The sequence below is a fragment of the Callospermophilus lateralis genome, chromosome 1, assembly GCF_048772815.1.
Source record: "Callospermophilus lateralis isolate mCalLat2 chromosome 1, mCalLat2.hap1, whole genome shotgun sequence".
NCBI classification, from domain to species: Eukaryota; Metazoa; Chordata; class Mammalia; order Rodentia; family Sciuridae; genus Callospermophilus; species Callospermophilus lateralis.
The window spans coordinates 128581873-128609559 of record NC_135305.1 but is presented as its reverse complement, the minus strand read 5'-3'; the positions used below and the strand labels follow the sequence as shown (position 1 = coordinate 128609559).

The window sequence follows — 27687 nt, the reverse complement described above, 5'->3', positions numbered from 1 at the left end:
TGTGGTAAAAGGTATGGGGTTCAAGCTGGTACCTGGCCAGAGACTGTGAACTACATACTCCCACCGTCTGAGGCTGGAGGGCTGATCAAGGGCAGAAGGAGACCCAGCCAGGCTAGAAGCCAAAGAAGACTCCACATCACATCACCTCGGAGGCCCAAATTCAGGAGGGCCACCCTCACCGAAGGCTGCTGGCTGTTGTCTTAACAGCTCTTCCTGTGTCCACACTACCTGATGACTGTCCTGTGATGACCTGTGAGGGCTCTGGTCCTCATAATGGGGTGGCCTGGTCTGCCAGCATGATAAGGCTCACCTGATCTGACCCAACCCTGGATCAGAGGCACAGACTCACACTTGGGGCTTAGCTGGGGTCACAGAAGTGGAAACCAAGAAAAACCAACCAATCAACAAAATAGCATTGGTTCTAGAGATGGGGCGTCATGAAGGGCAGCTCAGCTTCCAGACACTCACAGGGCTGGGTGCACGGGGACCCTCAGCCAGAGCCTCTGCTGTGCTGCCAAAGCACGCACACTTTTCCACTCCCAGGACCTTCTCCATGGGTCCCCTGGCCGGGGGAGCGTCTGCGTATCACAAGCGACGAACTCAAGGCTCAGAGAGATGAAATGGTTCGTGCTGGCCTCCCATCGGTTACAGAATCAGGTCTCAGCCTCAGAAAGCACTACTCCGCCAGCAGGTGCAGGAAGACTGTGCAACCCTCATCTTCTCTGAGCATCTGGGCCTCGCTGAGGTTCGAGCTGGAAGGCTGCCCAATATCTGCCACTCTCGGAAGGAGACGGTCCTGCTGTTAGCTGACCTTAAGCAGCTTGGCATGTCTAGGGAGGCAGGACTAGGGCAGGGAGGTACAACCAGGCAAAATCTGTTTTTCCAGAGCTGTAGCCGGCTCATCAAACAGGTAATTCTCTGCTAACTAATGAGCCCACTCTGGCCAAGAGAGAGGAGCCAGTGAGTCCCACCATTGTAGGTACTGAGAATCGCAATTAGACCTCAGGGGACCTCTCCTCCCTCGAGATGACGCCTGCGTTCTGCTTCACAGGACAAGTGTCTGCATTGACGTCCAGGTCCTGCAGATCCTTAAAAGAAAAAATAAAAAGCTTGGCATGAATCTGGTGCCCTCCTGCACACCCGCGTCTTACTTTGACAGGAAGGTCTGCTCTCAGGGATTCAGCCACTCAATAGACCAAACAGCATCTCATCAATAACTATCGTGTTAATCAGTCAGGGTAGGTGTTGCCATAGCAACAAATCACCCAAAACAGGGGTGAGACAGAGTGAAGGTCCGTGCCTTGTCAAACAGAGACGGGGAGGGGGCTCTCCGCCCCGGGGCCAGGCTCCTTTTGCGGTGACTCAGGGATCCTCTTGTGATGCCGCGTGTCATGGCATGGAGAGCTCCCACCGGATCTTAACTGGAGTGTCCCCAGCCACTGTGGTCCACAGTTACTGCTCAGAGTTAGCTGGGAGCTCTGACATGAGCTGCAAGGCAGGCCGGGTTCTTGGGGTCCACAAAGGAAGAAGGAGCCCCCTTCCTTCCTCCGGGATATGAACATCCAGGGCCATGCCCACCTGCTGTAGCCTGGAGATGCTGGTAGTCAGGAGCATGGGTGGAATCCACAGGGAGGGCCCCCGAGGCTGCGGCTGGCCTGGGAGGAGAGGATGCCTCCTCATATTCTGCAGAGCACCCTGAAAATAAGCCAGCGAGGTTCCCATGGAAGGAGATGAGAGGGAGCTTTATCTTCTAGGTGTCTCTTGGGGAGGGGGTGCATCTGACTGATGTGTGTTTCCTCTGAAGTGATTGATTCAGGGACAACAAAGGCTTATTTATTGGCTCAGCACCATGTCTGTATGGCAGAAGGCGTGAGATCAGCTTCCTGCGTCCCACTAGGTGGTTGGTTGCACTTATCAGACAGGGCTCTTGATGCCTGTGCTCTGTAGACCACTGCCCACTTGTCTACCCGTCCACTCAGCCCTCCATCTGCCACCCACTATTTATTTATCCACTTAGCCCTTCATCACCCACCCATTCATTTATCTAATCATCTATCTACCATCATTTATCCATTTGTTCATCCATCCATCCACTTATCCGTCCATTTTCGTATCCATCCATCACCCACTCCTCCATGCATGCATGTATTCATCCATCAACTCATCCACCCACCCACCAACCCACAAATCCATCTATCTGTCCATCCACCCACCCACCCATTCAAATTCATATGTGCACACATACATCTACCCATCCATTCACCATCCATATATTCGAACCTTCAACCATTCATCCAAAAAAAAAGTCTTTGATTGCTGACTCTTGCTAGGCCATCTAACAGCCACAAAATGATATAAACGGCTTTAGTCGTGGGATATGTGGAAGAGAACAGATTGGACTGAATCCATCTCTTCTGAAAGCTTATATTCAACTAGGGAAGACCAGAACAAAGAAGAAAGCAAATACTTCAGAAGGACCATTCCAGAATGCTTTAGGAGCTAGGAGTTAGATAAGATGGGATGGTCATCATAGGAGGAACTGGGATGTGAGAACCCTCTAGGAGTTCTCCAAGCCGGGTGAAGAATGCCAAGGAGGAGTCAGACCTGTGAAAATCTTGGGAACAGAGATCCAAAAAGAAGCAGCAATTAGGAAAAGGCTCTCGGTGGTGATGAGCTTGTCACGTTGGAGGACAAAGGGAGGAGCTCCGTGGGGGGAGCTGGGAGGCGGGTGGTGGGAGGTGAGGTGAATGATGGTCACCCCTGCATGTGACCTTTCAGCCATGGTTGGGAGTCTGGATTCTAGTCTGGGAATGATGGGCATCTCTTGGTGCTAGGCCAGGAATGGCGTGACCTGACCATGGTTTAGCAGGCTGTCCTGTTAATTCTCACTTAGCAACGCTGACTGTGTAATTGGAATATTCATCTAATAGCCATGAAATGTTCTGTGTGTGCGTGAAGCAAACAAGAGCGAGACAGAAGCTTTTGAAGTCATAAAGAAACTTCTGCCCATGGGCCTGAAGACCATTAGCAGGACAGTTGGGTGAGGCTTGTTTTAACATCAGGAAAACAGCTCAGAGAAATTCAAGACCTGGCTGTCCAAGGAAGAAGGGCCCTGCAGGGAGAGTGCTGGCTGTCCCCTCTTGTGGGGGGATCCAGCCAGGGAGTGAAGGGATTCTTCAGTGGAGGGGGTCTTGCTCCCGTTTGTCATCCTGGCCCTCCATATTCTGGGATCCCACACATTTGTTTCAGAGTTTTTCCAATTATCTAGAGAGCAGAGCTCATAAGAAGGTATTCTGGTGGGACCTGAGAGAGGTGAATCCGTTTTCCCATTTCAGTGTCCTGAGCCTGCCATGGGAATCTGCCCGCTCTCCATTCTGAGGCCCCAGACTGAGCATCATCCAGGTGGTAGGAGGCCCAGGATGGAGGATACAGATGTTCTGGGAGAGCATCCTTGGCTACCCACTCCCCTGCCCCAACATCATCGGCTGCTGCCACAGCCACTGCGAGGGGGAAGGAGCGGAAGGTGGTCCAGGAAGTGCCACAGGGGTGATTAGCTCAGCTCAGAGCTGTCCCAGGGCCCCTGGGCACACCACTCCTTGCACTCCCAGGGTGGTTCACCTTCATTTGCAGAATGTGTGTGAAATGGGGTGAAGCTGGGCTTTGGTGACACAGTCCCAGAAGGCCGGGGCTGGTGCTGGAAGCAGCCAGCTGCCCAGGACCTCCCTGCCAAAGGCCAGCACTATGGCTTAAGTCCCCCTGATGAGGGACCACACTTAATTTTGGGCTGAGGATGAGCTAGTCCCCAGGATGTGAATGTGGCCTTATTTAGATATAGTACTTGCAGATGCAATTAGTTAAGACGGGGTCACATGGGTGTAGCTGGGGCCTGATCCAACATACCTGGTGAAGCAGGACCTTTGGACACAGACCACACAGGGAGGAGGCCAGGCGAGGATGGCAGGAGATGCAGGCTGATGTTCTACAAGGCTGGGAACAACAGGGCTAGCCAGGAAACCACAGAAGCTGGGAGAGAAGTGGGGAACGGACGCCCCTCAACACCCTCAGGACCAACTCTAACACCTTCAGGCTCCAGCTCTGCAAGATGTGTTTTTACTGCTCACATTTCCCAGGTTGTAGTCCTGTCAGGACCTCATTCCTGCATGGGAACCTGAGAAGCAGAGAGTAGGTGCCTCCCCAGAAGGCCAGGTGGCAAGGGGAGGCTGGCTCTGTGCTTGCTCCGGCCTCCAGCACAGGATGGGAGACTCTGCTTGGCAGCCCACAGGGGGCGTAAGTGAGCTGACAGCCAGGTGTGAGAAACAGCAGTGTCACTTCAGTCACATCCCAAAAGATGCCCTGTAGGGACTTCAGCTCATTAAGACCTTTGCACAAGGCTGTCTGGAAGTCTGGGCACATAGATCACATTAGGGAACTTGTCACAGTGGCACCTTCCTGTTGTTTTGAGGCAACGACCTCCCGTGTTGGCTTGGGAGGTGCTAAAGTGATACTCTGCTAATGGTCTTGGGAGCACAGGGTCCCTCCGGCTCTATCCGCTCTCCCCTCTTTGAGGTGGAGACAAACTGGAGAGAAACGTTTCTCTAGGACAAAAAGAGCCGCGAGAAGGGGAACCAAGAGACTGCCATTCACAGCCAGGAAGACCTGGGTGGGGAGACCCCTACCCCTGCTCTGTCCAAGTCCAACCAGAAGCCCTTTCGCCCAGGTCTGGATCAGCAAGGGAGAGTAGAAATCTAGGTCATTTTAGGTGAAAGGGGCAAGATTTTTAAATGTTAGCTCAACCTTTCTTTATTTTGAAACCTGTCTTATTGCCTCTGTAAAACTTATGGCTCTGCAAAAGATGTTTGTCATTAGTGCCCACCCCCCAAGTGGATGAGGTCCTTGAGAAGGGCTGTGGCCACCTCTGCTCTATGTCCGGTGCTCACGGTCCCTCCTGGCACACAGCTGCTCAGGAAGTGCTGGTGGAATAATGGAGGATCCCGCCTGCTGTGTGCCTCCGGGACTCCACCAGCTTCTCTATGTGACTGTCAGGCTGCAGGTGAGACAGGGTCTAACTTTAAGCCTTTGAACCCAGCCCAGTGTTACTGTGAGTGAGGACCAAGGCTGGAGAAGGACAAAGCACCCTCCTGGCTCCCGCTCGGAGCGAGGCTGCGCTGTGGCTCCTGAACAGCTCTGGCTTTCCACCATCCATCGCTCAGCATGCTTTTAGGAGGGAATTACACATGTGATTTATTTGCAAATCCTTTCCGGTCCTGGAGGAGAGATGCTTAGCACACAATGCAGTTTGTCATCAGGTGTCAACATCCCCTCCATGCAGACAGCAGCATTACATGATGTCAGGGTGTAATTGGATTGTGCTGGATCCTCAAATCTGCATTTTCATTTACCAAAGCCAACTGCACCCGGAGAGCCATTTGCAACCAATGCCAGCCCCTGGGAGGGGTCAGCACGCAGGGAGACAAAGATCAGCCATGACGCTGCTGAATGCACGTTTTATATTTACAGTAGGCAAGTTTATAAATATATATTACATTCTTACAATCTACAATACATTCTACACAGAGATGGACTTGGGAGTGGGCAGTGGCTGCGGGAGTCAACGGAACGTCTCAGGGGAAGAATGGCGAGAAACAGGAGCAGGGGCAGAAAGCAAAGGACTGTCATGGGAAAGAGGTGACAGTGAGTCACCCAACTAAATAAGGTGAGAAAACTGGGGACAGGAGCAGGTGACGTACTGGCTGCAGGGATCCCAGTGTCAGAGCTGTTAGCACCACGGTTGGAGGGAGAGTGCCAGGGCTGGAAGGGTGGCCTGCTGGGACCGACACACGTGTCACACCACGGGAGTTTGACTACGTGGTAGGGAGAGAGAAAAAGAGGAGGCCGAGGAGAGGAAGGAAATAGAGACCCATAAAGGAAAGCAGCAGGAGGAGAGGAAGAAGAGAGTGCAGAGGACCAGCAAGAGAGTTTGGAAAAGAGCTGAAGAACAGAGAGAGAGGGAGAGGGAGGAAATCGCACAGTTGAAAACAGAGAGCGAGAGCTGGCTCCACAGCCTCTGCTCTATGTCTCTGCTCTATGGCCTCCACTGTCACCTTCCCTCCACCTTCTCAGGTCCTGCCCCTCTGGGTGCATCCAGCCTGCCACTCTGCCTCCATGTGAGAGGGGGTGAGGCTCACTCCACCCTCCCAGGTCTTTTATCCGAGGGTCTTCCCAGAGCCCTTTTGACGTTAAGCAAGGGTAAGCCTCCCAGGGCCACCTGGAGGACCGCGACCTAGTGCCGCCTCCTCCTCCCCTGCACGCCAGGCCTCCCTCTGCCTCTCCTGGGGAGGAAGCCCGCGGGCTGACCAGGCCCATGCAGGCCCACCTGCCTGCTGCCTCCTCTCACAGCTGGTCCTGCTCTGCACACCCTGCTTATGACACTCGGACCTCAGAGCTCTATTAATGGCCTGATGGCAAGTGGCTGGTGGAAGACCAAGGTGAACAGCATGGGCCCATCACAGAAGGGTCCCCTCTTCTTTCTAGCTAAGCAGCGAGAGGCACCCACCTCCTTTGGTGTTGAATTCACTGGATTCACTGCCCACTCCCCAGGGACCAGTCTCCCCCAGGTGAAGCATGTCCCGGGCTGCTCTGCCGAACATCACCTGGAGTTGACACAAAATCCCAGGGAGGGGACTGAGCACATGCTGGAATCTGCCCACCCCCTACCCCAGATGCAGGTGACCAGCAGCTTCTGAAGGTGGAGACGCAGTGAGGAGCAAGATCTACAGAACAGACTTGTGGAAGAGAGCCTGGTTTCTCGACCCTGAAATTCCATGCCCAGTGTCCTCGGTTTACCCAACAAATGGCTCTGGAGTGCTGGGAAGAGCGGTGGTGTTTGTCTTGGCGAGTTATTACAAAGGTATCTGTGGCCTATAAACCTCTGGTTGCCTTTCTGTCCTCGTCAGCATCTGCCTGGGTCTGTTGATAACCCAGGCAGCTTCAACCTGGCCCTTGGGAGGTGGCCACTCACAGCCGTGCCTGCCGGGGCTGCTGGGCACTCGATGGTGCCCATGGTCTGTCTCACAGCCAGGCAGCTGCGCCCGTGGGAGCACACACTTCTCCCATTGATTTGGGCACGTACAACCTGAACCTGGCTTTACTTCTGCTGTCCGTCATGTGGAATTTTACGAAACCCAAATTGCTTCCATTAAACAGAGACACTGATTTTTTGCTGGAAATGCTCAGAAGCTCCGTGATTCACAGTCCTTTTTGCTCCAAGTTTAGAGAACCTTCCCCTGAGCAAGACCTGGTGGGCCGGGACATGAGCCTCGAGGCTGGCCGGGCCTCCCCAGCCAACCGGGGCATTTTCTGGACGGTGCCAACCTTCTCCTGTCCTGCCCCCTCCCTTCTTCCAAGTGCCCTCATTCAAGGCTGCAAGGTGGTGTGCACAAGCATTGGGCTGGCTCACACGTCTTCATGGAGCCTCTCCATGTACTCCTGCAGCTCCTTGCAGCCCCCAGGGTCCAGGTCCTGACAGACCCACTTGATGTCGTCCTCCCTGCTCATCATGGTGGAGCTCCCCGCGGGGCACCCGTCATCGGGGGAGAGGGCGGTGAAGGTGGTAAAGGTCACTCTTTTCCTTTTCGAGGTAGGGGATGTTGGGGGCTCACTTTTCTGGTCTTTCCCGGCCGTGAGCACCGCTCCCGCGGGTGTGAGCAGCTGCCCGTTGATGCTTTTGTGGGAGCGAGTGCCCAGGAGGTACTTGCTCTCCTCCACGTCCAGCTCCCGGTCCACGGCAGTGATCTGCTCGTCCTGGGAGGATGCAAAGTTCATGTGGTTCTCCAGCAGCTCTGCCCGGTTGCTCAGCCCCACCCAGTCGTGGGCGTGGCTCATGCCCTCCTGCTCCTCAAAGGGCACCTGTTTGTGCCTATACTTCAGTGCGAAGGCCACACAGTTGATTAGGAAGACCAGGATGGCCAGGCAGAAGACGCCCAGCAAGGCATACATCCCAATCTCCAGGTCGCTCAGCCCTTTGGATGCCTGAGCCGGGTCATTCTCCTCCGTCTCCACATTGCTTCGGGGGAGGTCCGCTGGGTCTGGGAAACTGGTGATGTCCGCAGGGATGGTCTGCAGGCGGCTGTCACCATCTGGCGGGCTTCCCTGGCCGTCCTTCTTTGGGAAGGTGGACCTCTCGGTGGTGCTTCCTCTTCCCTCCATGAGTCCCATGGAAGAGCTGCCCAGGTACTGGCCTTCAGGGCTCCCCCATTCCTGCAGGGGTGCTTTGGACCTCCGATCCCCAACGTCACTTTCCAGGTGGACCCCTGTCCCCATGGGTCTGCCATCGCTGACATTGGGGTTAGCATCGTTCTGGCCAAACTTAACTTTGATGTTTGCCGTTCCCACAGAGAGCACACTCTTTCTCTTGGATTTCTGGCAAGACTCACTAATGACCATCTCCACCTTGACCAGCGCTCCTTGTCCTTCAGATTCCGCAGCGATTATCGGCCACTTGAACCTGGGGTCTTGGTGGATGGAGACCACCTTTTCATCCAAGGACGTGGCCAGCAAGGAGAAGTCCTTCCCATCATAAATATCCAAGGGTGTGACTGAGCCGTCACTGAACTGGACCCAGCAACTGATGGCCGCTTCCTGTTGAGTAAAACAGGTGAATCAGAATGGGCTGGAAAGCTCTGGAAAGCTCGCTGGCGGGCCCCATTAAAGGGAAACAGCAGCCGAAGGGGTGCTACGGAGCAGAGGAAACCGCCGGAGCGGTGTAGCAAGAGGTCAGAGGTAGCCAGGGCATGTAGGATTCATCCCCACAAAGACTCAAAATCAAAACAAAACAACAAAATGGCACCCCGGCTGGCGTGCAGCTTTGTGCACCAAGGTATGCTTCCCTGGGACGTTGGAGGGAAGATGGGCTGGTGGCTGCTCACTCCTGCACAACAAAGTCAATGGGGTGTCAGAGGCTGTCACTGGTTAGTGGGAGGGCTTACGAGGGTGGCCTGTGTAAGTGGAAGGTATTCATTCTGTTATGTTTACATTGCCATAAGGTGAGCCACCAGACTAAAGCCCAGCAAGGGGAGCGCTTCTAGAATCAGGGAGTGAAGCTTGACTTGGGGACAATCAGGATGGATCCCGGATCCTGAGGCCATCCCTCCTTGCCTTGGGCACAGAGAGAGCTAACCACCTGCGAGTGCCTCTAGGAAATGATGAGGGTCCACTTCTGAACAAGGAGGGAGCTTGTTCCACTTGCAAGGCCCATAAACAGCCCTCTGTGGAAACGCTTGTGTCAGCACACAGCCACACACACCCCTCAGCTCACACAAACATAGCCACACACACCCTCAGCTCACACACATGGCCACACACACCCTCAGCTCACACACATAGCCACACACACCCTCAGCTCACACACACAGCCACACACACCCCTCAGCTCACACAAACATAGCCACACACACCCTCAGCTCACACACATGGCCACACACACCCTCAGCTCACACACACAGCCACACACACCCCTCAGCTCACACAAACATAGCCACACACACCCTCAGCTCACACAAACATAGCCACACACACCCTCAGCTCACACACATAGCCACACACACCCTCAGCTCACACACACAGCCTCACACACCCTCAGCTCACACAAACATAGCCACACACACCGTCAGCAAACACACATAGCCACACACACCCTCAGCTCACACACACCCTCAGCTCACACACATGGCCACACACACCGTCAGCTCACACACACAGCCACACACACCCTCAGCTCACACAAACATAGCCACACACACCCTCAGCTCACACACACAGCCACACACACCCTCAGCTCACACACACAGCCACACACACCCTCAGCTCACACACATAGCCACACACACCCTCAGCTCACACAAACATAGCCGCACACACCCTCAGCTCACACACAGTCACACACACCCTCAGCTCACACACACAGTCACACAAAACCCTCAGCTCACACACATAGCTACACACACCCTCAGCTCACACACACCCTCAGCTCACACACACAGTCACACACACCCCTCAGCTCACACACACAGTCACACAAAATCCTCAGCTCGCACACATAGCCACACACACCCTCAGCTCACACACACAGCCACACACACCCTCAGCTCACACACACAGTCACACAAAACCCTCAGTTCACACACAGCCACACACAACGCTTAGCTCACACACACAGCCACACATACCCCTCAGCTCACACACACAGCCACACACACCCTCAGCACACACCCACAGCCACACACACCCCTCAGCTCACACACACAGTCACACACAGCGCTCAGCTCACACACACAGCCCCACACAACCCTCAACACACACATAGCCACACACAACCCTCAGCCAACACACACAGCCACACACAACCCTCAGCTCACACACACAGTCACACACAGCGCTCAGCTCACACACACAGCCACACACAACCCTCAGCACACACAGCCACACACACCCTCAGCTCACACACACAGCCACACACAACCCTCAACACACACACCCCTCAGCTCACACACACAGCCACACACAACCCTCAGCACACACACACAGCCACACACAACCCTCAGCTCACACACACAGTCACACACAACGCTCAGCTCACACACACAGCCACACACACCCCTCAGCTCACACACACAGCCACACACACCCTCAGCTCACACACACAGCCACACACACCCCTCAGCTCACACACACAGCCACACATACCCCTCAGCACACACACACACAGCCACACACAACCCTCAGCTCACACACAGCCACACACACCCTCAGCACACACACACACAGCCACACACACCCCTCAGCTCACACACACAGCCACACACACCCTCAGCACACACACACAGCCACACACACCCCTCAGCTCACACACACAGCCACACACACCCTCAGCACACACACACAGCCACACACAACCCTCAGCACACACACACACACAGCCACACACGCCCTCAGCTCACACACACAGCCACACACACCCTCAGCTCACACACACAGCCACACACAACCCTCAGCACACACACACAAACACACACGCCCTCAGCTCACACACACAGCCACACACACCCTCAGCTCACACACACAGTCACACACACCTCTCAGCTCACACACACAGCCACACATCCTCAGCTCACACACAGCCACACACACCCCTCAGCATGCACACACAGCCACACATACCCTCAGCATGCACACATAGCCACATACACCCTCAGCATGCACACATAGCCACACACAACCCTCAGCTCACACACACATAGCCACACACACCCTCAGCTCACACACATAGCCACACACAACCCTCAGCAAGCACACATAGCCACACACACCCTCAGCTCTCACACATAGCCACACACAACCCTCAGCTCGCACACATAGGCACACACAACCATCAGCATGCACACATAGCCACACACACCCTCAGCTCACACACAACCACATGCAAACATAAGGTGCCTTCACAACACATAGCACACCCAACACACTTGACACACATAGACACACATACACAAACACACATGTGCGTTCACTCAGACAACAAACACACAGCCCACAACTGTTATCACACAAGGAAGAAAATCACCAAGGGTGCCATCTCGCTTGTCCCCTTCTCCTGGAGCTAAACAACTAACTGGGGGCACAACCCCTGTCTCCTTCCCAGTCCCCAGACCTGGTGCCCGGCTCTGTGCAGGGCCTTGGTGCAGACTGTGGTGATTCCCAAGGCTGCCCCTGCCCCTGTCCCTCCATGGCTGGTGAGGTCCCACATGTCTAGTCAGGACTGTTTGGACAGAGCAGGAATGGGCATGTGAGACAGCAGGTGACACTGTGACACAGGTGGACCAAGGGCTCCCGTTTGCTTTTGTGTCCTGGTGGCTCTCAGTTTCACCTGCTGAAATCTTTTCTGCCTTGGTTAGAGGGATCTGGGGGGCCCCAGGGGGAACAGCCACCTGCTGTGTGTCCCCCTCTTCCGGGAAGCCCTCCTGCAGTGGACATGAACTGTTTGGCCAGGTGCCTTCCACCTGGTGCAAAACCCACCTGACCTGGGAGGAGCCTGACACCTGCTCACCTGTTTGGGCCTCTGCAGAAGTTCCTGAGCCACCGCGGTGGCAAAGATGGCTCTGTTGCTCCCAGGGCTGAGCTGCAGGGACAGTGACAGTCCCGTCACCAGCTGCACCCCCAGGTCTGTGATGGTCACCTTCTCATCCAGCACAGTGATGGTCTTTTCAGCCAGGATGGCATCCGACAGCGGGGACAGGATCTAAAGGGCAGAAGCAGCATCATCAGAAAGGGCTCCGTGTGGTCCCAGGGACTTGTCCCCTGGCACAAGGATGCTCCACACAGGGTGGGAACCAGGACAGGAGAATGAGGAGTGGGAGGTGGGCCTCTCCCACGGGGCCTTCTTCTAGAACAGATCTCTTGGTCCAGTTTCCAGGCATCAGCGATCAATGGTCAGGTGTTTCAAGACCTTTGTCTTTGGTGGGAGTTGGAAGCTCTTGCCACGGGGAAGATGTCTGTCTGACATAAGTCATACTTGATGGTGGGATTAGTGGCCATTATTATTATTTTTTAAACCCAGAAGGTTTTATATAAAAGGGAGATTTCTGGTTCCTGGAAAAACTGCATTGGAAGGTGGCTCTGGGCCGGCAACTCCTCCTGACGTCCCCTGCCACAGTCCTCTGTGCTCCCTGTTGTCTGCCCAACCCTAAGCTCCTCACTGTTTCGATAAGCACACCTGGCCTGCTGCCCTCGCTGATGGCACTTTCTAGAGATCATTGTGCATGTGAATCTCAGTCCACAGCCCAAACCCATCTATAGCTCCCACGTCCCCAGCTCTGCATCAGATTCAACCGACGGTGGATCAGCTGGGTGTGAACTGCACATGGGAGGACCTGTCCTTCTCTGTGTTCCCTGAACTACACACAGAATGGCACTGAGTTCCACAGCATCTGCATCACATTAAGGACTCGGAGTGAATCAGAGATGGTGGAGAGAGTGGCAGGGTGCCCCCAGGGTATAGGCACATACTCTGCTGTGTGATGTGAGAACTGAGCTGGGGGAGTCTTGTACCCTCAGAAACCAACCCCTGTGATTACCTCCTTGGATAAACTGATCTCTTTACCAGTCCATTTTGCAGAGTGATTGAGTCTCAAATGTTCCATGTTCCAGTACCGCTGCAGCTCCAGGGTGTCCCCGGATAGCGCTGATTTGGAAGCCTCAGATTGCCTGGGTTGCTCCCCTCTCCTACACGGGGTACTGTTAGGGGATGAACTCGTCCTTTGTTCCCAGCTAGGGGGTAAATGACCAAACCTGCATGGCCTCCCTCCCCGGCCACTTGTATAAGCGTTTCTTCCAAACCCCCCTCAGAGCCACTGGGGCTTGAACCAAGGACTCAGAACTTGGTAGGCCAGTGCTCCTCCACTGGGCTACGAGGTCCTGGGCTCAATCCCATTGCTGCAAACCCAAAATAAACTTAAAAATAAAGAGCAAATAAAGGATGGCTGCGTGGAGGGATCGGACGTCCTAAATCCACAGGGAGGCCGGTGCAGAAGAGAGAGGAGGGAGGAGAGGAGGGGAGGAAAAATGGTGCGAGCTCAACAAAATCATGTTATGTGCACTTGTAAGTGTACCACAGGGGTCGCACCTTCCTGTCTGGATCTGTGGAAAGCACCAGTGAAAACAGATAGAGGAGCACAAGGAAGGTCAGGGGGTAGACGGGGGAGGAAGGGCGGGCGGGGCCGGGGAGGCGGACAGGAATCCATGTGCGCATGTGTGATTTTGTCAGTGAGGACCCCTACCCTGCACAACCATGACGCTGCACTGTTTAAACCACCAGCATTGCCCGCCGGCCTCTCTGTGCCCCATTCCCTGCAGCGGGCACCTGCCCACAAGGCCAATGGCGTGATAGCCCCCTGCCGTCCCCACACCCTTGAGATGTTCAGGCACCATTGGGTCAGAGGTGGGACTTGGCCAAGGTGGCAAAGACGTCATAGAGAAACATGAAGCTTAGGCAGGGACATCGGGAGGTGGAGGGTGGAGGCCAATGTGGGCCTGGCAGGTGCTCAGGGGAGGGCCACTCAGACCAAAGAGTATTTCCCAAGATCCAAGGCCAGTGTGACCCACGGAGTCCTTGCTTGTCAATGTCATTAAGGTCACCCCCAGAATGGAGTTTGCTCTGAGGAGTTTGCTGAGGCAGGGACACAGAAGCCCTTGCCTCTGGGGACGTCCTACCTGAATGGTGGTCATCCCCAGCTCTTGCCCGGCCAGGACCAGCCCTCCCTGCAGCTTGGCGATCCTGGGCTCCTCCACCTGCATGAAGCCGCTTATGAGCTCCGTGATGTCCACTTGCCAGTCTGAACCCAGCAGGTAGGCCAGGTGGCCCCCGGGGCTGGCCGCCTCGGCCACAAACTGCGTCAGGACGCGCACCATGGCATGCTGGTACTGCAGGGTGCAGCCACGGCCCCGCCTCTCCTCGTCCTCCTCCTCCTCACTGTCCCGAGCTGGCCTGTCAGAGAGCCAGTCAGTCCATCGGATACTTACTGGGGGCCAACTGCTTATGGCTGCAAATGTGACCCCCACCCCACCCTTGAGGGGTTCACCGCTGGCTGTGAGGCTCAGACGCACACAGGGTGATACTGAGACTGGGCCATCAGGACGGCCTGGTGGCAAGCAGGCTCAGAGGTTCCCGCAGGTGGTGCGCCCAGTGGCAGGTGGGGCGTCCAGTGGCAGGTGGGGCATCCAGTGGCAGGTGAAGCCAACAGGAGCCTCTTGGAGCAGAGACTGGCAGCCCTGTCCTGGACATACCACACGGGGCCTTGGGTCCTGTCCTGCTGCACTGAGCTGCCCCTGCCCTTGCCCTCTGAGCCTAAGCGCACTCAACATGGGTCTGTATTAGGGAGTCTGTCTCTCACCCAGGCATACACACACAGGCACACACACAGGCACACAGGCACACACACATAGGTGCACACACACAGGCACCTGCACACACACACAGACATACACAGAGGCACATGCACACACACACACACACAGGCACATGCACATGCACACACATACAGAGGCACACACACACACCAGCACACACACACACATACACGCAGGCACACACACTCGAGAGGACTGCTCAGGTACACGCACACATATACAGAGGCACATGCACACACACAGGTACACACACACACATAGAGGCGCACACACGTAGGTACACACACAGGTACACTCACACACTGACATACATGTGCACACGCACTCACTCACTCACACACCTTTTGTTGGAGACAATGGGGACTCTCCAGCCCTTGATCTGGTTGAGCTCGGTGTCTGAGACCTCGATCTGCAGCGGGAGCCGGGGCACCCACACGGTCACCTCCAGAGGACTGCTCAGGTGCTGGTAGGTGAAGCTGACTACCGCGTTTACCTTGCCTTTCATCTCCTTCCCGTTGACGAAGACGTAGTCACACCTGTCGGAGACCTGGGAGGGCATGGGAAGAGACAGCGGCGGCCAGTGAGCCTCCGCAGGACCTGTGGCCCAGAGCACAGGCGGGCACGGGGCTGTCGGGGGCCGCCCTGGGAGAAGCAAGTTCCTGTGCAGGGCAGGCACAGGCTGCTGCTTTTGCCAGCTGTGGCAGACGCTGTCACGAGGATGTTGTGTGGGCCACTGTGGATGTGACCAGCTAAGGACCTTCTATCCTCAGCTCCACTGGCAAATGAGCAATTGGCAAATGAAATCACCTAACATCACATGTATGTAAAGGGTACGACCTGATATCCTGGTAAAGAGGTGACCATGAAATGATGTCACAACCCAGCTAATTCACACCACCACCTCACAGTGACCTCTGGGTGTGTGTGTAATTACAGTTATTACCTACTCTCTTGGGGAACTTCAGGCACACAATACGGTGTTGTTAAGGACCATAACCCTGTGGTACCTGCTGGACCGTGGGTCCCCATAAGGCCACGTAGCTGGAGTCTGTGCCTGACCTGGGCACCCACTCCCCTCTGCCCAGCCCTGGCAGCCTCACTTGTACCCTCTGCTTCACGAGGTCGACTGTGAAGCAGACCCCACGTGTGAGTGAGTGGGTGGGTGAGACCCTGTGGTGTCTGCCCTGGATCTGGCTTATTTCAATCCACTCGAAGTCCCCTGGACTCATCCAGGTGGTCCCCAATGCTGGGGTGTCCCTCCTCAGTGGGCTGAGCCACATGTGCTGCTTCTTCTGTCTCCTCAGTGGGCGCCGAGGCTGCTCCACGCCCTGGCTGCTGTGCATGGTCCAGGATCTAGAGATGGGGACTCCCTGGAGTGAGTCCTAATCATCACGCAGCTGCTCCTGGGAGGAAAGATTTGGTGCCAGCTGCAGAGGGGTGCTGTGGCCCTGGGCAGGATGTCTCTGGCCAGCCGGAAGGTGGAGGGAGGGTCCAGGGAAGAAGCTGGGGAACCTGGGGCCTCACAGGGAGCAGAGACAGACACCTCCACCCGGAACCTGGGAAAGCCACATCTGCCTTTGGCCTTGGAATGACAAGGTCAGGGTTTTCGGCGGCCCCAGGAGCTAACCTAGAGAGGGAGCGGGCTGGGCCGAGGAGCCAGGAGAGCATCTGTCACAGGCTGTCTGGCCAGACGAGGAGCGGGAGGGGAGGAGTCAGCGAAACCCTGAGGAGACCCAGGTGTGGAGCCCCCGGCAGAGGACAGGGTTCCCGGCATCCTCCCTCCTGATGCTCATGGGGCCCAGGACACAGGTGCCATCACCACGGGCATCTCACAGACCAGGAACCGGAAGCCTGAGACGTGACGCCCCTTCTCCACATGCTGGGAAGAGGCAGAGAAGCACCGGGCCCAGGTCAGCCCCGGCCCGTCTGCTCCACCCTGGCACATCCTTCTGCCCACATGCCTTCTGGGTTCCCATTTTTTAAAGGATGGGAACCTCTTTTGGCACTTAAAGGGGTATGAATAAAAGCAGAGCAGCGATTACTGGGTTGTTCCACCATCACAGAAAGTGTTTCCTGTGAAGGCCTTTCATATGGGCACCAGGCGTGGACTCCGCATGCGCAGGGGGCCAGGAGCTCAGCCTCCGGTGGTGACCGATGCCTCAGAGAAGGTGGGCCGGCTCCACTGTGAGCTGCAGGAGTTTGCCACCCTCAGTCCCTGCCCAAAGCAGAAGGACTTCAGTTGGGTTGCAAAGCACATGCACGAGGCTGTCTATAATCTGGGGCCTGGCCACGGTCCCTGCTCCTGACCCAGGAGTCTTTACACACAGGTGACTTCCCTTCCATCTCCACCCCAGGCTGAACCGTCACAGAGGAGCAGACTTTTGAAAGAAAGAAGAAAGAGAGGGAGGGAGAGGGAGAAAGAGAGAGGGAGAGAGACAGAGAGAAGAGGGAGTTGAGTGACAGATGTCATTTCCTTGCTGGTCCAAGGAGGGACCATCAGGAGCTTCGCCTTCTCCTCACCATGGTACCTGCCTGGTGTTTAAGGTGGTGGTGGCCATCCGCCTAGACTCTCAGAGCCTGGGGTCCCCTGAGCCTCCCTACAGGGCCACGAGGGTCAGGGTCCAAATGCGAGGTCCACCTTCCTCCTGCCTAGCAACTGGGACTTTGTGGGGATTATTTGTCACCAGCCCACCCTGACTGCTACACCAGGCATAAACCTATTCTGAGGGATGTACTAATAAAAATAGAATGGGCCAAATTAGTGGGTTTAGGAGGTGAGGGAGGTCTGAGTGAGTAAGGTGCATGAAGACAGAGGAGGCAATGTGGAGCTGGCTTCCAAGATTCTAATTGCTGTAAACGCCCAACAAGCCAAGGATGTGATTGGAGTCCACAGTGTGGGGCAGAGGTCTCCGTCATAAAACACGTCATTCCTGAGGCCAGGGTGATGGGAGCTGCCCTCCTCATGCTAAGGACTTTCTACTGAGTGACAGAGCACAGGACCCACGTCCATAGGAGTTGGGAGGAGAGTGGCAGCCTCGGCTTGGCCTGGTGGGGTGGGGAGGCTGGGAAGAGCCCCAGGGGAGGTGGAGGTCAGGGAGGTGCAGGGATGCTTGGTGATAATGGACAGCAGCGTCTCTGAGCTGTGCACCTGGGAGGGTGAGGACACGTGCCTGGGGACACCTGGATCATGTTCTTAAAGAAATTTGAATATTATTTATTTATAATTCACAAGCATTTCACCTTTAATGACATCAATATTCCATGTGTTTATTAACGTATTTCACTATTAGCTTTTTCAATGTGAACTTGTTTTACTCAGTAGCACGTTCGACACTTGGGCACCGGCGTGGGACACAGTGGCATGCCAGCCCGCGCCCTCTCCCCTTCACCTCCTGCACACGCAGCAAGAGATAAGGCTGAAATCACAGAGCTGGCCTCAGAACGAGATGGCTTGACACAAACACGAAATGAACTCTACATAAAGGTGGCTGTGACCAAGTCTAAGGAGGAGGGTCCTCCCCCCAGGTGATAAGGACCAGCGGAACCTGTGCACCCTGCCTGGGTCTGGACGCTGACTTCGCCCAACAGAGTTTTCAGAAAAGCCACCAGGGAGCCCCCGAGCTGAGTCGTGATCGGTGACAGCCCCGGGGAACTTCACAGATGAGAGAAGGGAGGCCATGGATGGAGAGAAAGGGGGAAAGCGAACTTTTAAACATGAATCTCACTGTGTGCACTCCAGGCGCACAGCGTGTCTGCAGACTGGTGGGAGAGCAGTCACTGTAACAAGGCACAGGGTACGTCTGCCCTCACAGAGGCACCAGGCTCTTGTTGTCCCTGTGGTGGGAGCTCAAGTCCACTCATGGTGTGGGAACCTGAGTGCAGCTCTGCTGCCCTACAGTGCTCAGGATGGACCCCAGGTGTCCAGCCTGTTCACCCCCACGTCTGCCCTTTGTGTTTCTAACTCCTGGCCCTGAACCCCCTGTGCTTCCCCCCCTGCCTCTGGTCTCTGAGCCCCACAGGGAGATGAGCGCAGGAGACTCTGCCAGACCCACAGACGCCGCCCTCCAGGGAGCGGAGGAGACCTGTCCATCATGTCTCCTTAGAACAGGGCTAACAGTACCTGTCAGTAACTTATTAACTGCCGCTTTCCGGTGCTGACAATGTGAAGGGATGATCTATGAAAGCTCTGGGCCCCCTTTGTACTCCGCGCCCGGCCAGGCACCCTGTTCCAGGACGGAGTTAGAGTTAATATTTCCAACTCGTGTGCATAATCCGGCACTTATGTGAATTTAATGCCATTTCCTTCGTTTGGGTTTAAATGCTGGATGAATTTAAATCTTAGTTAAATATCACCCATATTCATGGCACAATTTATGTTCTTCTGATATTTTTCTCTCTCTGCTTTTTTTTTTCCCCCAAGTGCAGATGCTAAGGATATGGAAATTCCTCTTTCGCCCTCAGGCTTGGCAGAAGTATCAGCCCCAGGGAGGCCAGTGTCCAGTCTGGCCCTGGTGGCCCCTCTTGTGGTTGGACTTCATCCTGGACTGAGACGGAGCATTGATAAGGCGGTGGCAGTGAGCGCGGCAGCAGCTGATGATGCAACGTCCCGGGTGGACACTAATTTCCACTTTGCTAAGTCCCCACAGCACGCCAACTAGACAGGTGCTATTGCCCTATTTCCAGATGGGGAAACTGAGGCTCAGGGCTAAGCAGTCACGAGGGCCTGATCTCGTCTGGCTCGCTCTTCCCGGTGAGCTTTTTGGAAAAAGGTTTCCCTGCACTCAGTGGCTTCTAATAGGGGACAGGAAACTTTCTGCCCAGGGAGACGTGCTGTAGAGAAGATGCTGGGCCAGGAGGATCTCTGGGAGCAGGCAGAGACAGGCTGCAGATGTGAGGCCAGCTCTTGGGGTCAGTGGAGACCACAGAGGGAGTGAGAGCCAACCTGAGCCTGGAGTGACCCTAGTAAGGTCTGAATCGGGTCCCCCCTCCCACGTTCGTATGCTGAAGCCTGGGCCCCCGGTTCCTCAGGACGCAACTCCACTTGGAGGAAGGTCTTTTAGGAACAGAGTGAGTTAAAATGGGCCACTGCCCTGGGTTCCGGTTCAGTCTGACGGGTGTCCTTACAGAGAAGAGGTTAGAAAGCACAGAGACACCAGGTTTGCACACAGTGAGAGGGGCCGTACCCCACCAAGGAGGGTCCTCAGAGAAACCAGACCTGCCTGCCCTCAGACTGAGTCCTCAGCCTTGGGAGCGGGGCGGCAGGATGGGTTTCTGTTGCCTGAGGCGCCAGCCTGCTGCCGGGTGCTGCTACGGCAGCCCCGCAATCCAGGCAGCAGAGGCCACAGAAGAGCCTTCTTCGGCTCTGTCTTTACGGCTGTTTGCCGTTTCAGGAGAACTTGCCAGCAGCATGGAGAGGAGGCTGGCTGGGGCCTCCTCGGGGTGGCAGTATTGGTGGAGTCTGGCTTCGGGGACGTGGCTCTCTGGAAACCTGGCAAGAGCAGGTGGCCCCTCGGTTGGTTCTTGTGATAGCAGATGAGGTAGGGGATCCTCCGACACCCACTGTATGGGTGAGGCACGGGCACCCTGAGATGAGGTTGCGTGCTCAAGTTCACACGGCTGCACATTGGGCCTGCGTGTGGGTCCAGGCCCCTGCTGGCCCTGGCTGACCTTGTAGGTGCTGCAGTGAGATTGTGGTGCCTGCTGGGTTGCAGGGCCCAGAGAGAAGGTCATTAGGTGGCAACTTCTATGAAGGACAAAAGGAAAGAGGCGGCCAGCAGCCTTAATCTTCTCAGGTGGCCACATCTGACCACTGGGAGGGAGGCACAAGGGCCCAGGAGCTCCCCACTGGGGCCCCTGCTCCCACCTCCCTGCGCCGAGCAGGGGACTGCCTGGGAGGAAGCTGGGTGGCTTCTTTTGTCTGCTGTGACGTCCTCTCCGTGTGACATGGAGCAGACGTTGGTGTCTTTGGGATCATCTTTACTGGAAAGCCTATTTCCTCCAGTCATAGATCCGTGTTCCCGGGAAGCTCTGGTATTTCCAGTGAGCTTCAGCCAGCAGGAGGCGTGTTCAGTGCATGTCTCTGCTCTCAGCCCCGTGGTCATGGGGCACGGTCGCCTCCCACACGGTGCTCCCACAGGAGACCATTTCACCAGCCACGGAGCAGCTCTGACCACAGGCAGGCACCGCTCCAGACCGGGCTTTCTTGGCCTCAGCCACATCTATATTTGGGGCTGAATGATTGATGTCTCCTCCTGATCTGTGCACAGCAGGACATGGAGCAGCGTCCCTGGCCTCCCCCCCAGAGGCCAGCAGCAGCCCAAATCCAGTCCATAACAATCAAAGATGTCTGCAGACCTGGCCAAAGGACCCTGAGCAGCAGCAGCCTCCCCAGAGGAGGATCGCCATGCCAGGGTGGGTTCTGAATCTGGTCATTTAAGCCCCATAGCCTGCCTCTGCTTTGGACAGTGGACTCCAGATCCGTGGAGGCTTCCTGACGCATGGCTTTACCCACCCACACCAGGAGACTCATTGCACGTCCCTCCTCGGGCTCAGTCGCTGTGTCTCCAGGTCTGTGCTGACACGCGGCCCGTCTGTCCTTCCCATCATCCTGGAGGTCAGGGGACTCCATCCCCTTTATCTTCACGGAGAATAAGGGCCATGGACGTATGTGACAGAAGGCGTTTCCCAGGAAGGTCTGGCCACCTGTCCTGCCGCTTACTTTCTCCTCTCCAGAGTGCCATTCTCACAGCCCTGCTGGACAGCACAGTCCAGCCCCTGGCCCTGGTTCTGGGCTGGCCTCGGGGACCTGCTGACCAGCAGGATTTGGTGTAAGTGCTGCTGACCCGAGATCTCTCTTCTCTCTCAAATGGGATGGACATGGGAAGAAGCCAGGCCCAGGATGGTGGAGGGCCTGACAGAGACTGAGAGGACCCTGCTTGGGGCTTTGGGTCCCTTCCTCCCTGCACTCTGGACCCTGCCCTGATCCCTAAGGAGCAGGAAGGAGAGAAGCAAGCTGGATATGGGAGCTGGGCTCCGCGAGTGACCAGCACATGCAGACTGGCCCTCTTCTCTCTCAGTTGCTGGGGAAACACCGTCACCATCAATGTCCCCCTCACACACGTGCACACGTAGGTACCAACACAGATACAAAGAAGGAAATTGGAACCCTCTGGAGAACCCTGAATAAGCTGACTTCTTCCTGCTCCCAGATGTTGACATTTCCCCACGAGGCTGAGCCTTTTCTGAAATACCTTTTCTTCCTCTTTGAAGATGAATCGTCACTCTTGTCAAAGCAATTACATTTTTAAAAAGCATTTGAATTGGCACCTAATAATTGCACACATTTATGGGATACCCTGAGATAATTTGGTAACCGTACAATGTGCCATGATAAAATCAGGGTAGACACATGTCCATCGCCTCAAGCATCTATTGTTTCTTTGTGTTAGAAATCCCTGGCTCCTTTCTTCTGCTTCTCTACAGGACAATTTATTGTGAGCCAGAGCCACCCTCCCCATGGTGCTATGGACACTAGAAATCACTCCTCCTATTTCAGTTTCCTGAATGACTTTCAATAGTTGCTACTGACAAACCACAGGCTACCTCTGAGGCTGCTGCATGTGGTCATGCAGTGCTGTCACTCTGAGGAAGCAAGTGAGGGTGCAGTTGGTGGAGAAGTGAGGACAAAGGGAACGGCTGCTTCCTATTGGCCCAAATGTCCATGTCCTATTTATGGATAAGCAATGTTTGTGCAAGTGACAGGGTCCCAAGGGGATGCAGCCCAAGTTCCTCAGCATGCTGGAAGCGCTCTCAAGAGGAGCGTCAGCCAGAAATCGCTGGGTTCTGCTTCATGGAAATGAGACGCCCTGGGTATGATGACCGAGGCGGGCAGCTGCTATCTCAGAGCTCCAAGCCTTCCTCCGTGCCCTGACTGACGTGCCCACTGTCCCTGCTCAGGGCTTTCTGGGCGACAGCTGGCAGGACACTCCTGGGCTGGAAGGCAGAGGGGTTGTCCCTGCCCTTCTTCTCCCTGGGCTCCCGGCCTCCCTGCTCCTCCCTCCAGCACCCGCCAGCAACACCTCCTGTTTCTCCAGCCTGCTCAGACCCAGCCTCATCTCTCCCCTGAGAGCAAGGGCACCAGCCGGCTGGCCCTCCTCAGGAGCTGACTCCACACCCAGGGCTCCCTCTGCGCCAGCTGCCCAGCCAAGTCCCCTTGGAGGCTCCCAGGCCTGCAGGACATCTCGCATCAAATCCTATTCCCATAACCCCAGGCTCTCCTGTCCCTCAGCACCAGGGGACGGCTGCTCATGCAGACCACCTGCACAGCACCTCTGGGCTCCCTTTCCCTTTCAGGTGAAGAGCTGAAGCTTCGTGTGCAAGCAACTGTTCCTTATATCAAAATGTCTCCTTCAGGTGACCAGCACAGACTCGTCCCTGGCTGTCCTTGCCTGGAACCATAGGAAGCCAGGCAGCCCCTGCACTGAGGTTGCAGGGTCCCTGGCTGGAGCAGGCTGGAAGGTGGGGAGCCCCGACCTCCTTTTTCTGCATCCTTGGAGGGTGACATGCTCTGCCTCCTTGTGGACAGCACGGCCACCCCCTCTCTGTGGTCAAGGAAGTGGAAGTCCAGCTGTGTGACTTCGGCCAGAAGAGTCAGGAGCCGGTGCACAATCTTCCTGACCTCTGTGCTGCCCGTGGCCCTGTCCCAGCCCGGGATCCGGAGCCCGCCAGCTGCCATCTCCCTGTGAGCCAGATGGAGAGGGGCCTGTGGAAGGCACTGGGTCTGCGGGGCTGTTCCTCGTCCCGGCTTCTCATCCCGCCTCCCTCAGCGTCTGATGCCCCCTCCAGGCCCCGTCTGTTCGCTCGCCCGCTGGTTTCTCCCGGCGTCAACAGCGCCTGGCCTGTGTCAGGTACTGCTCACTCATTCTACAGTAAAGGGCTGTGGAATGAACGGGAAGGGACAGGACTCGCTTTGCCAGAAGTCCCAACAGCCATGATGAAGTGGCCTCGAATTCCCAGCCCTGCAGCTCTCAGTGCTGTGGCGCCTGATACCCCCGCCCCTCAACAGAGACTTCACGTTTCTCTCTCACAATGCGGACCAGCAATCAGCCGAGGATATGCCCCATCTGCAGGGCAATTGTCCCTATTCCAACACGCTGCTTCCTGCACAGGACCACACCAGACAGCGGCTCTCCACAGGGGGCAGATGCGGCTGCCCACGCTGCTGCAGACCAGCACGGTGCCAGCCCCACACGGGGCAGTGGGGAAGAGACTCTCCAGCCAGGGAACAGCACCTGGTAAGGTCACCAACAGGCACCTGCACTCCTTGATCCACCCCGAGCTTGCGTTCCTGAGCAATCACAGATCATGGTGGCATTGTCCCATTCCCAAACGTTGTGACCTGAGATCCAGGTAAAGGGAGGTGAACACAGACCCCACGCTTGCCCTGACCCACCAATCACAACAGTTCTGACCTTCGGACCCTTTTGGTCCCCACACATGGCGCAGCTGGGGACACAAAGGTCCCGGCCCAGGGGGTGTCCCTCACCTCCTTTGTGGATGCCTGGCAGGTGCTGAGGTGGCGGGGCTACCACCAGAACTGTGGACTTCATTTCTGATGGGGACGAGGCTGGGAGCCACGTGGTTGGTGTTGACTCGTTGGTGTTGACCCAAATGAATTTGCATCCACACAAAAGCCTGCATGTGGAGTTTACAGTAGTATCCATAATTGCTGAAAATTGGAGGCAACCGCAGTGTCCATAGACAGGCGATGGATGAATACACTTGGCACCTCCATGCTGGGGAATACTATATATCGGTGAACAGGAACCAGCTGCCAAGCCAGGCAGGATGAGTAGGAACCTTGAACATGCACTGTTAAAAGAAGCCCGTCTGAAATAGCTGCACCTTGTAGGATTCTATTTATAGGCCATTTGGAAAAAGGCTGAACCACACCGTCCTGATTAGGATGAGGGTGCAAGTGTCCCTGGGGTGGAGGCTGAGGATTCGTGGGCAGAGAACAGGCACCTGGGACAGGGACCAAATTCTATGTTACCATGGGGGGGTTCTGTCACCGTTTGTCAAGATGCAGACAAGGCCAGCCCAGAGGAAGCCCCTAGAGGAGAGTGGGCCTGGTAAACAAGGAATCAGCCCAGGCTCACAGAGAAGGCCGTCTTTACCACACTCCAGACTCTGACTCCAGGGTTCCACTCATGTTGAGTCACTGCGTCTTCACAAACCCCAGAGCAGAGCCATCTTATCACGACTGCTCAGGAGGGAGGCCACCAGGCACCATGAACCCAGGGAATGGCCTCTGGTCAGGGCTGAACCCGAGCAGGGCTGCCCGCTGGAGCTCAGGAGGGGCAGGCTGGGCCGGGCCCTGCAGAGCCGTGAGGCCTCAGGAGCTGTGAGCACGTGGCTTCTCCCAAGGACTTGTTTTCTGTGAGTCACAAAGCCTTGTCATACTTACGAGTGCTTCACACTGGCTTTGAAAGTCTGAATACCTCATCGGAGATTTTCTTTTCAATTGTGAATTAATTTTTGTCATAAAAATGGGAAGTTGATCCTAGCAAGTGATTAAAAGTGTCAAAGCAAACAGAAAGGGGCACGTGCAGGCAGATGGGAGCCGCCGCACTCCTGGCCCTCCCCTGAGCCCGCCCACCGTCCCAGAGGGCCCTTCCCAGGGACGCTGTTGCACGAGCACTCCACGTGGTTTCCTCTTGTCCTCGGGAGTGGCCAGCTCCCTTCATTCTGTGACTTTCCTTCAGGATAACAGCTCAGTGTGTCAGCACCCCTCGGGAGCTTCACTTCCAGGGTTCAGAAGCCTGAGAATCAAAGTCGCACTTCTGAGACGATGGCCAGGTAAATGGACGACGGCCCATTGTCCCTTTAAGCACAGGGACGCAGGGGGAGCAGGAGTGGCTGTGAACTTCTATCCAGCATCTCCAGCAGTTGGGAGCCAGGTGGCTGCAGTGTGGCCTTCCTGTGGCTCTGGAGCCCTGGGACTCCGCCACAGTGTGCGCCCCTCCCCACCTCAGGCCCCTAGGAAGCGGGGAGTGCACCCCCACTCTTAGCACTTCTGCAGCTCTGGACTCTAGGGACAGGCCCCGAGGGCTGTGGTTCCCGGTGACACACGGACACGGGGTGTCCAGCGGTCCAACTGGAGCTGCTTCTGTGCTGAATGACACCTGCGGTCAGCCCTCAGCCCACGGCCTCTTAGAGGACACCTGAGGTCCCCATCAGAGCAAGCCAGCGGGTACTGCCATTTTGATAGCAAAACAGATCCTTGTGATGTGCCCCTGAAAGAAGCAGCCAGGGGACACAGGGAGCGTCCCGGCCATGGCGGGCCAGGGTCCAACCCACGGAGCCGTCTCTGCGGTAAGAACCTGGGGTGGCGCGTGCTGCTGCTGGGAGCTCAGGAAGGGACCCCAGTGGAAGGAAGGAAGCTGGGCTCAACTGCTCAGGAGCCCCTCCCCTCTCTCCAGCCATCCTCCCCCCACAGTGCTGGACAAGCAGCCCCACAGGCACCCGGGGAGCCGAAGTGGAGTCCACGCTGGCCTCCCTTCCCAGCACGTCCCATTGACTGTGCAGAGACCGGAGAGTGCTGACCCTGAGCGCTGAGTCCACGGAGGAGGAGGACAAGAGGTCCAGGAGGAGTCCAGCTGGGGTACGTCCTTCTTCCTCTCTGCCTCCCTCCCTCTCTCCTTCCTTCCTTCCTGGTGGGGTACATTGATTTATTCAGTTTAAAGTTTATCGTTAATGCTAATTCTCATTAACAGACACTGATCATGCCCATTTGTGGGGCTCGACGGGGCGTTTCCACACACCACGTCGTGGCGTGGTCAACATCTCCACAGGAAGTGGTATTACCAGGCTGGACTTTAGATCAGGGGCACTAGGGTTAGGATTGGGAAGAGACCAGGGAAACTGGATCCAGGGGGTGCAGACCCTCCTGCACCAGCACCGAGGGGAGCCAGGGGGAGCACTGCCCGTGGGGGAGAGGCCACACTCACCACTGCCCGGAAGCCCCAGGGTACTGAGGAATGCAGTGGTGGCCGCGTGCCTGACTTCAGAAGCTGGCGGTGCGGGGCCAGCTCGCAGTGGGAACGTGGCTGGCTCTCGGGAACAGGCAATAGAGCAGCAGCTTCAGAAGCTCAAGGGAGGCCGGGCGTTGGGGGAGAGGACAGGGGAGGGAGGATCTATTTTAACTGCCACAGAAACTTCAGACCCAGGAGATGCAGGAGCTGAATGCAGGCAGGTGCCGGACTGTATCCTCCCACAGGGAGAGGACATGAAGGGAACACCTGGCCTGTGTGTTAGACGGCATGCGGATACATCCATATGGTGTCAATATTATTGTCCTGGTTTGATGATCGCACAATTGTTGGGGAACAAGGGAAAACGGGTACACAATACTACAAAGCCTAATCATCCGCAAGAAGGTCCCCTAGAGGGGTGCAACGGCTTCTCAAAGATGCCCCTGCCCAGGACCCTGGAGCTTGAGGACCGGCAAGTCCTGGTGAAGGAGAACCAAGGACTCAACAGAAGTGGATTTTTCCAGTCAGGGGGACTTCAGTGGGGGCTTTTCTGAAGTTATTCGGGTGGGGTGGGGTCCTTAAAACTGGAAAGAGGCAGAAGAGTGAGTCAGAGGAGATGTGAAGAGCAGAGGGGGCAAAGGTGTGAGGATCCAGACCCCTGCTGGCTGTGAGATGGAGGGTGGGCAGGATCGGGTGC

The 27687-nt window shown here is 56.0% G+C and overlaps 1 protein-coding gene across 1 annotated transcript in view; it reads right to left on the bottom strand.

Moving 5' to 3' along the window:
- Positions 1 to 7379: 7379 nt before the first annotated feature.
- Positions 7380 to 27687, bottom strand: part of Tmem132d (transmembrane protein 132D) — a 492660-nt gene continuing 472352 nt past the window's right edge. The window contains exons 6-9 of the mRNA XM_076866377.2: positions 15300 to 15505; positions 14263 to 14536; positions 12101 to 12292; positions 7380 to 8637 (exon numbers count right to left, since the gene is read on the bottom strand). Of these exons, the coding sequence (XP_076722492.1) occupies positions 7453 to 8637; positions 12101 to 12292; positions 14263 to 14536; positions 15300 to 15505 (1857 nt within the window). The 3' untranslated portion in view covers positions 7380 to 7452. The remainder of the gene's footprint in view (positions 8638 to 12100; positions 12293 to 14262; positions 14537 to 15299; positions 15506 to 27687) is intronic.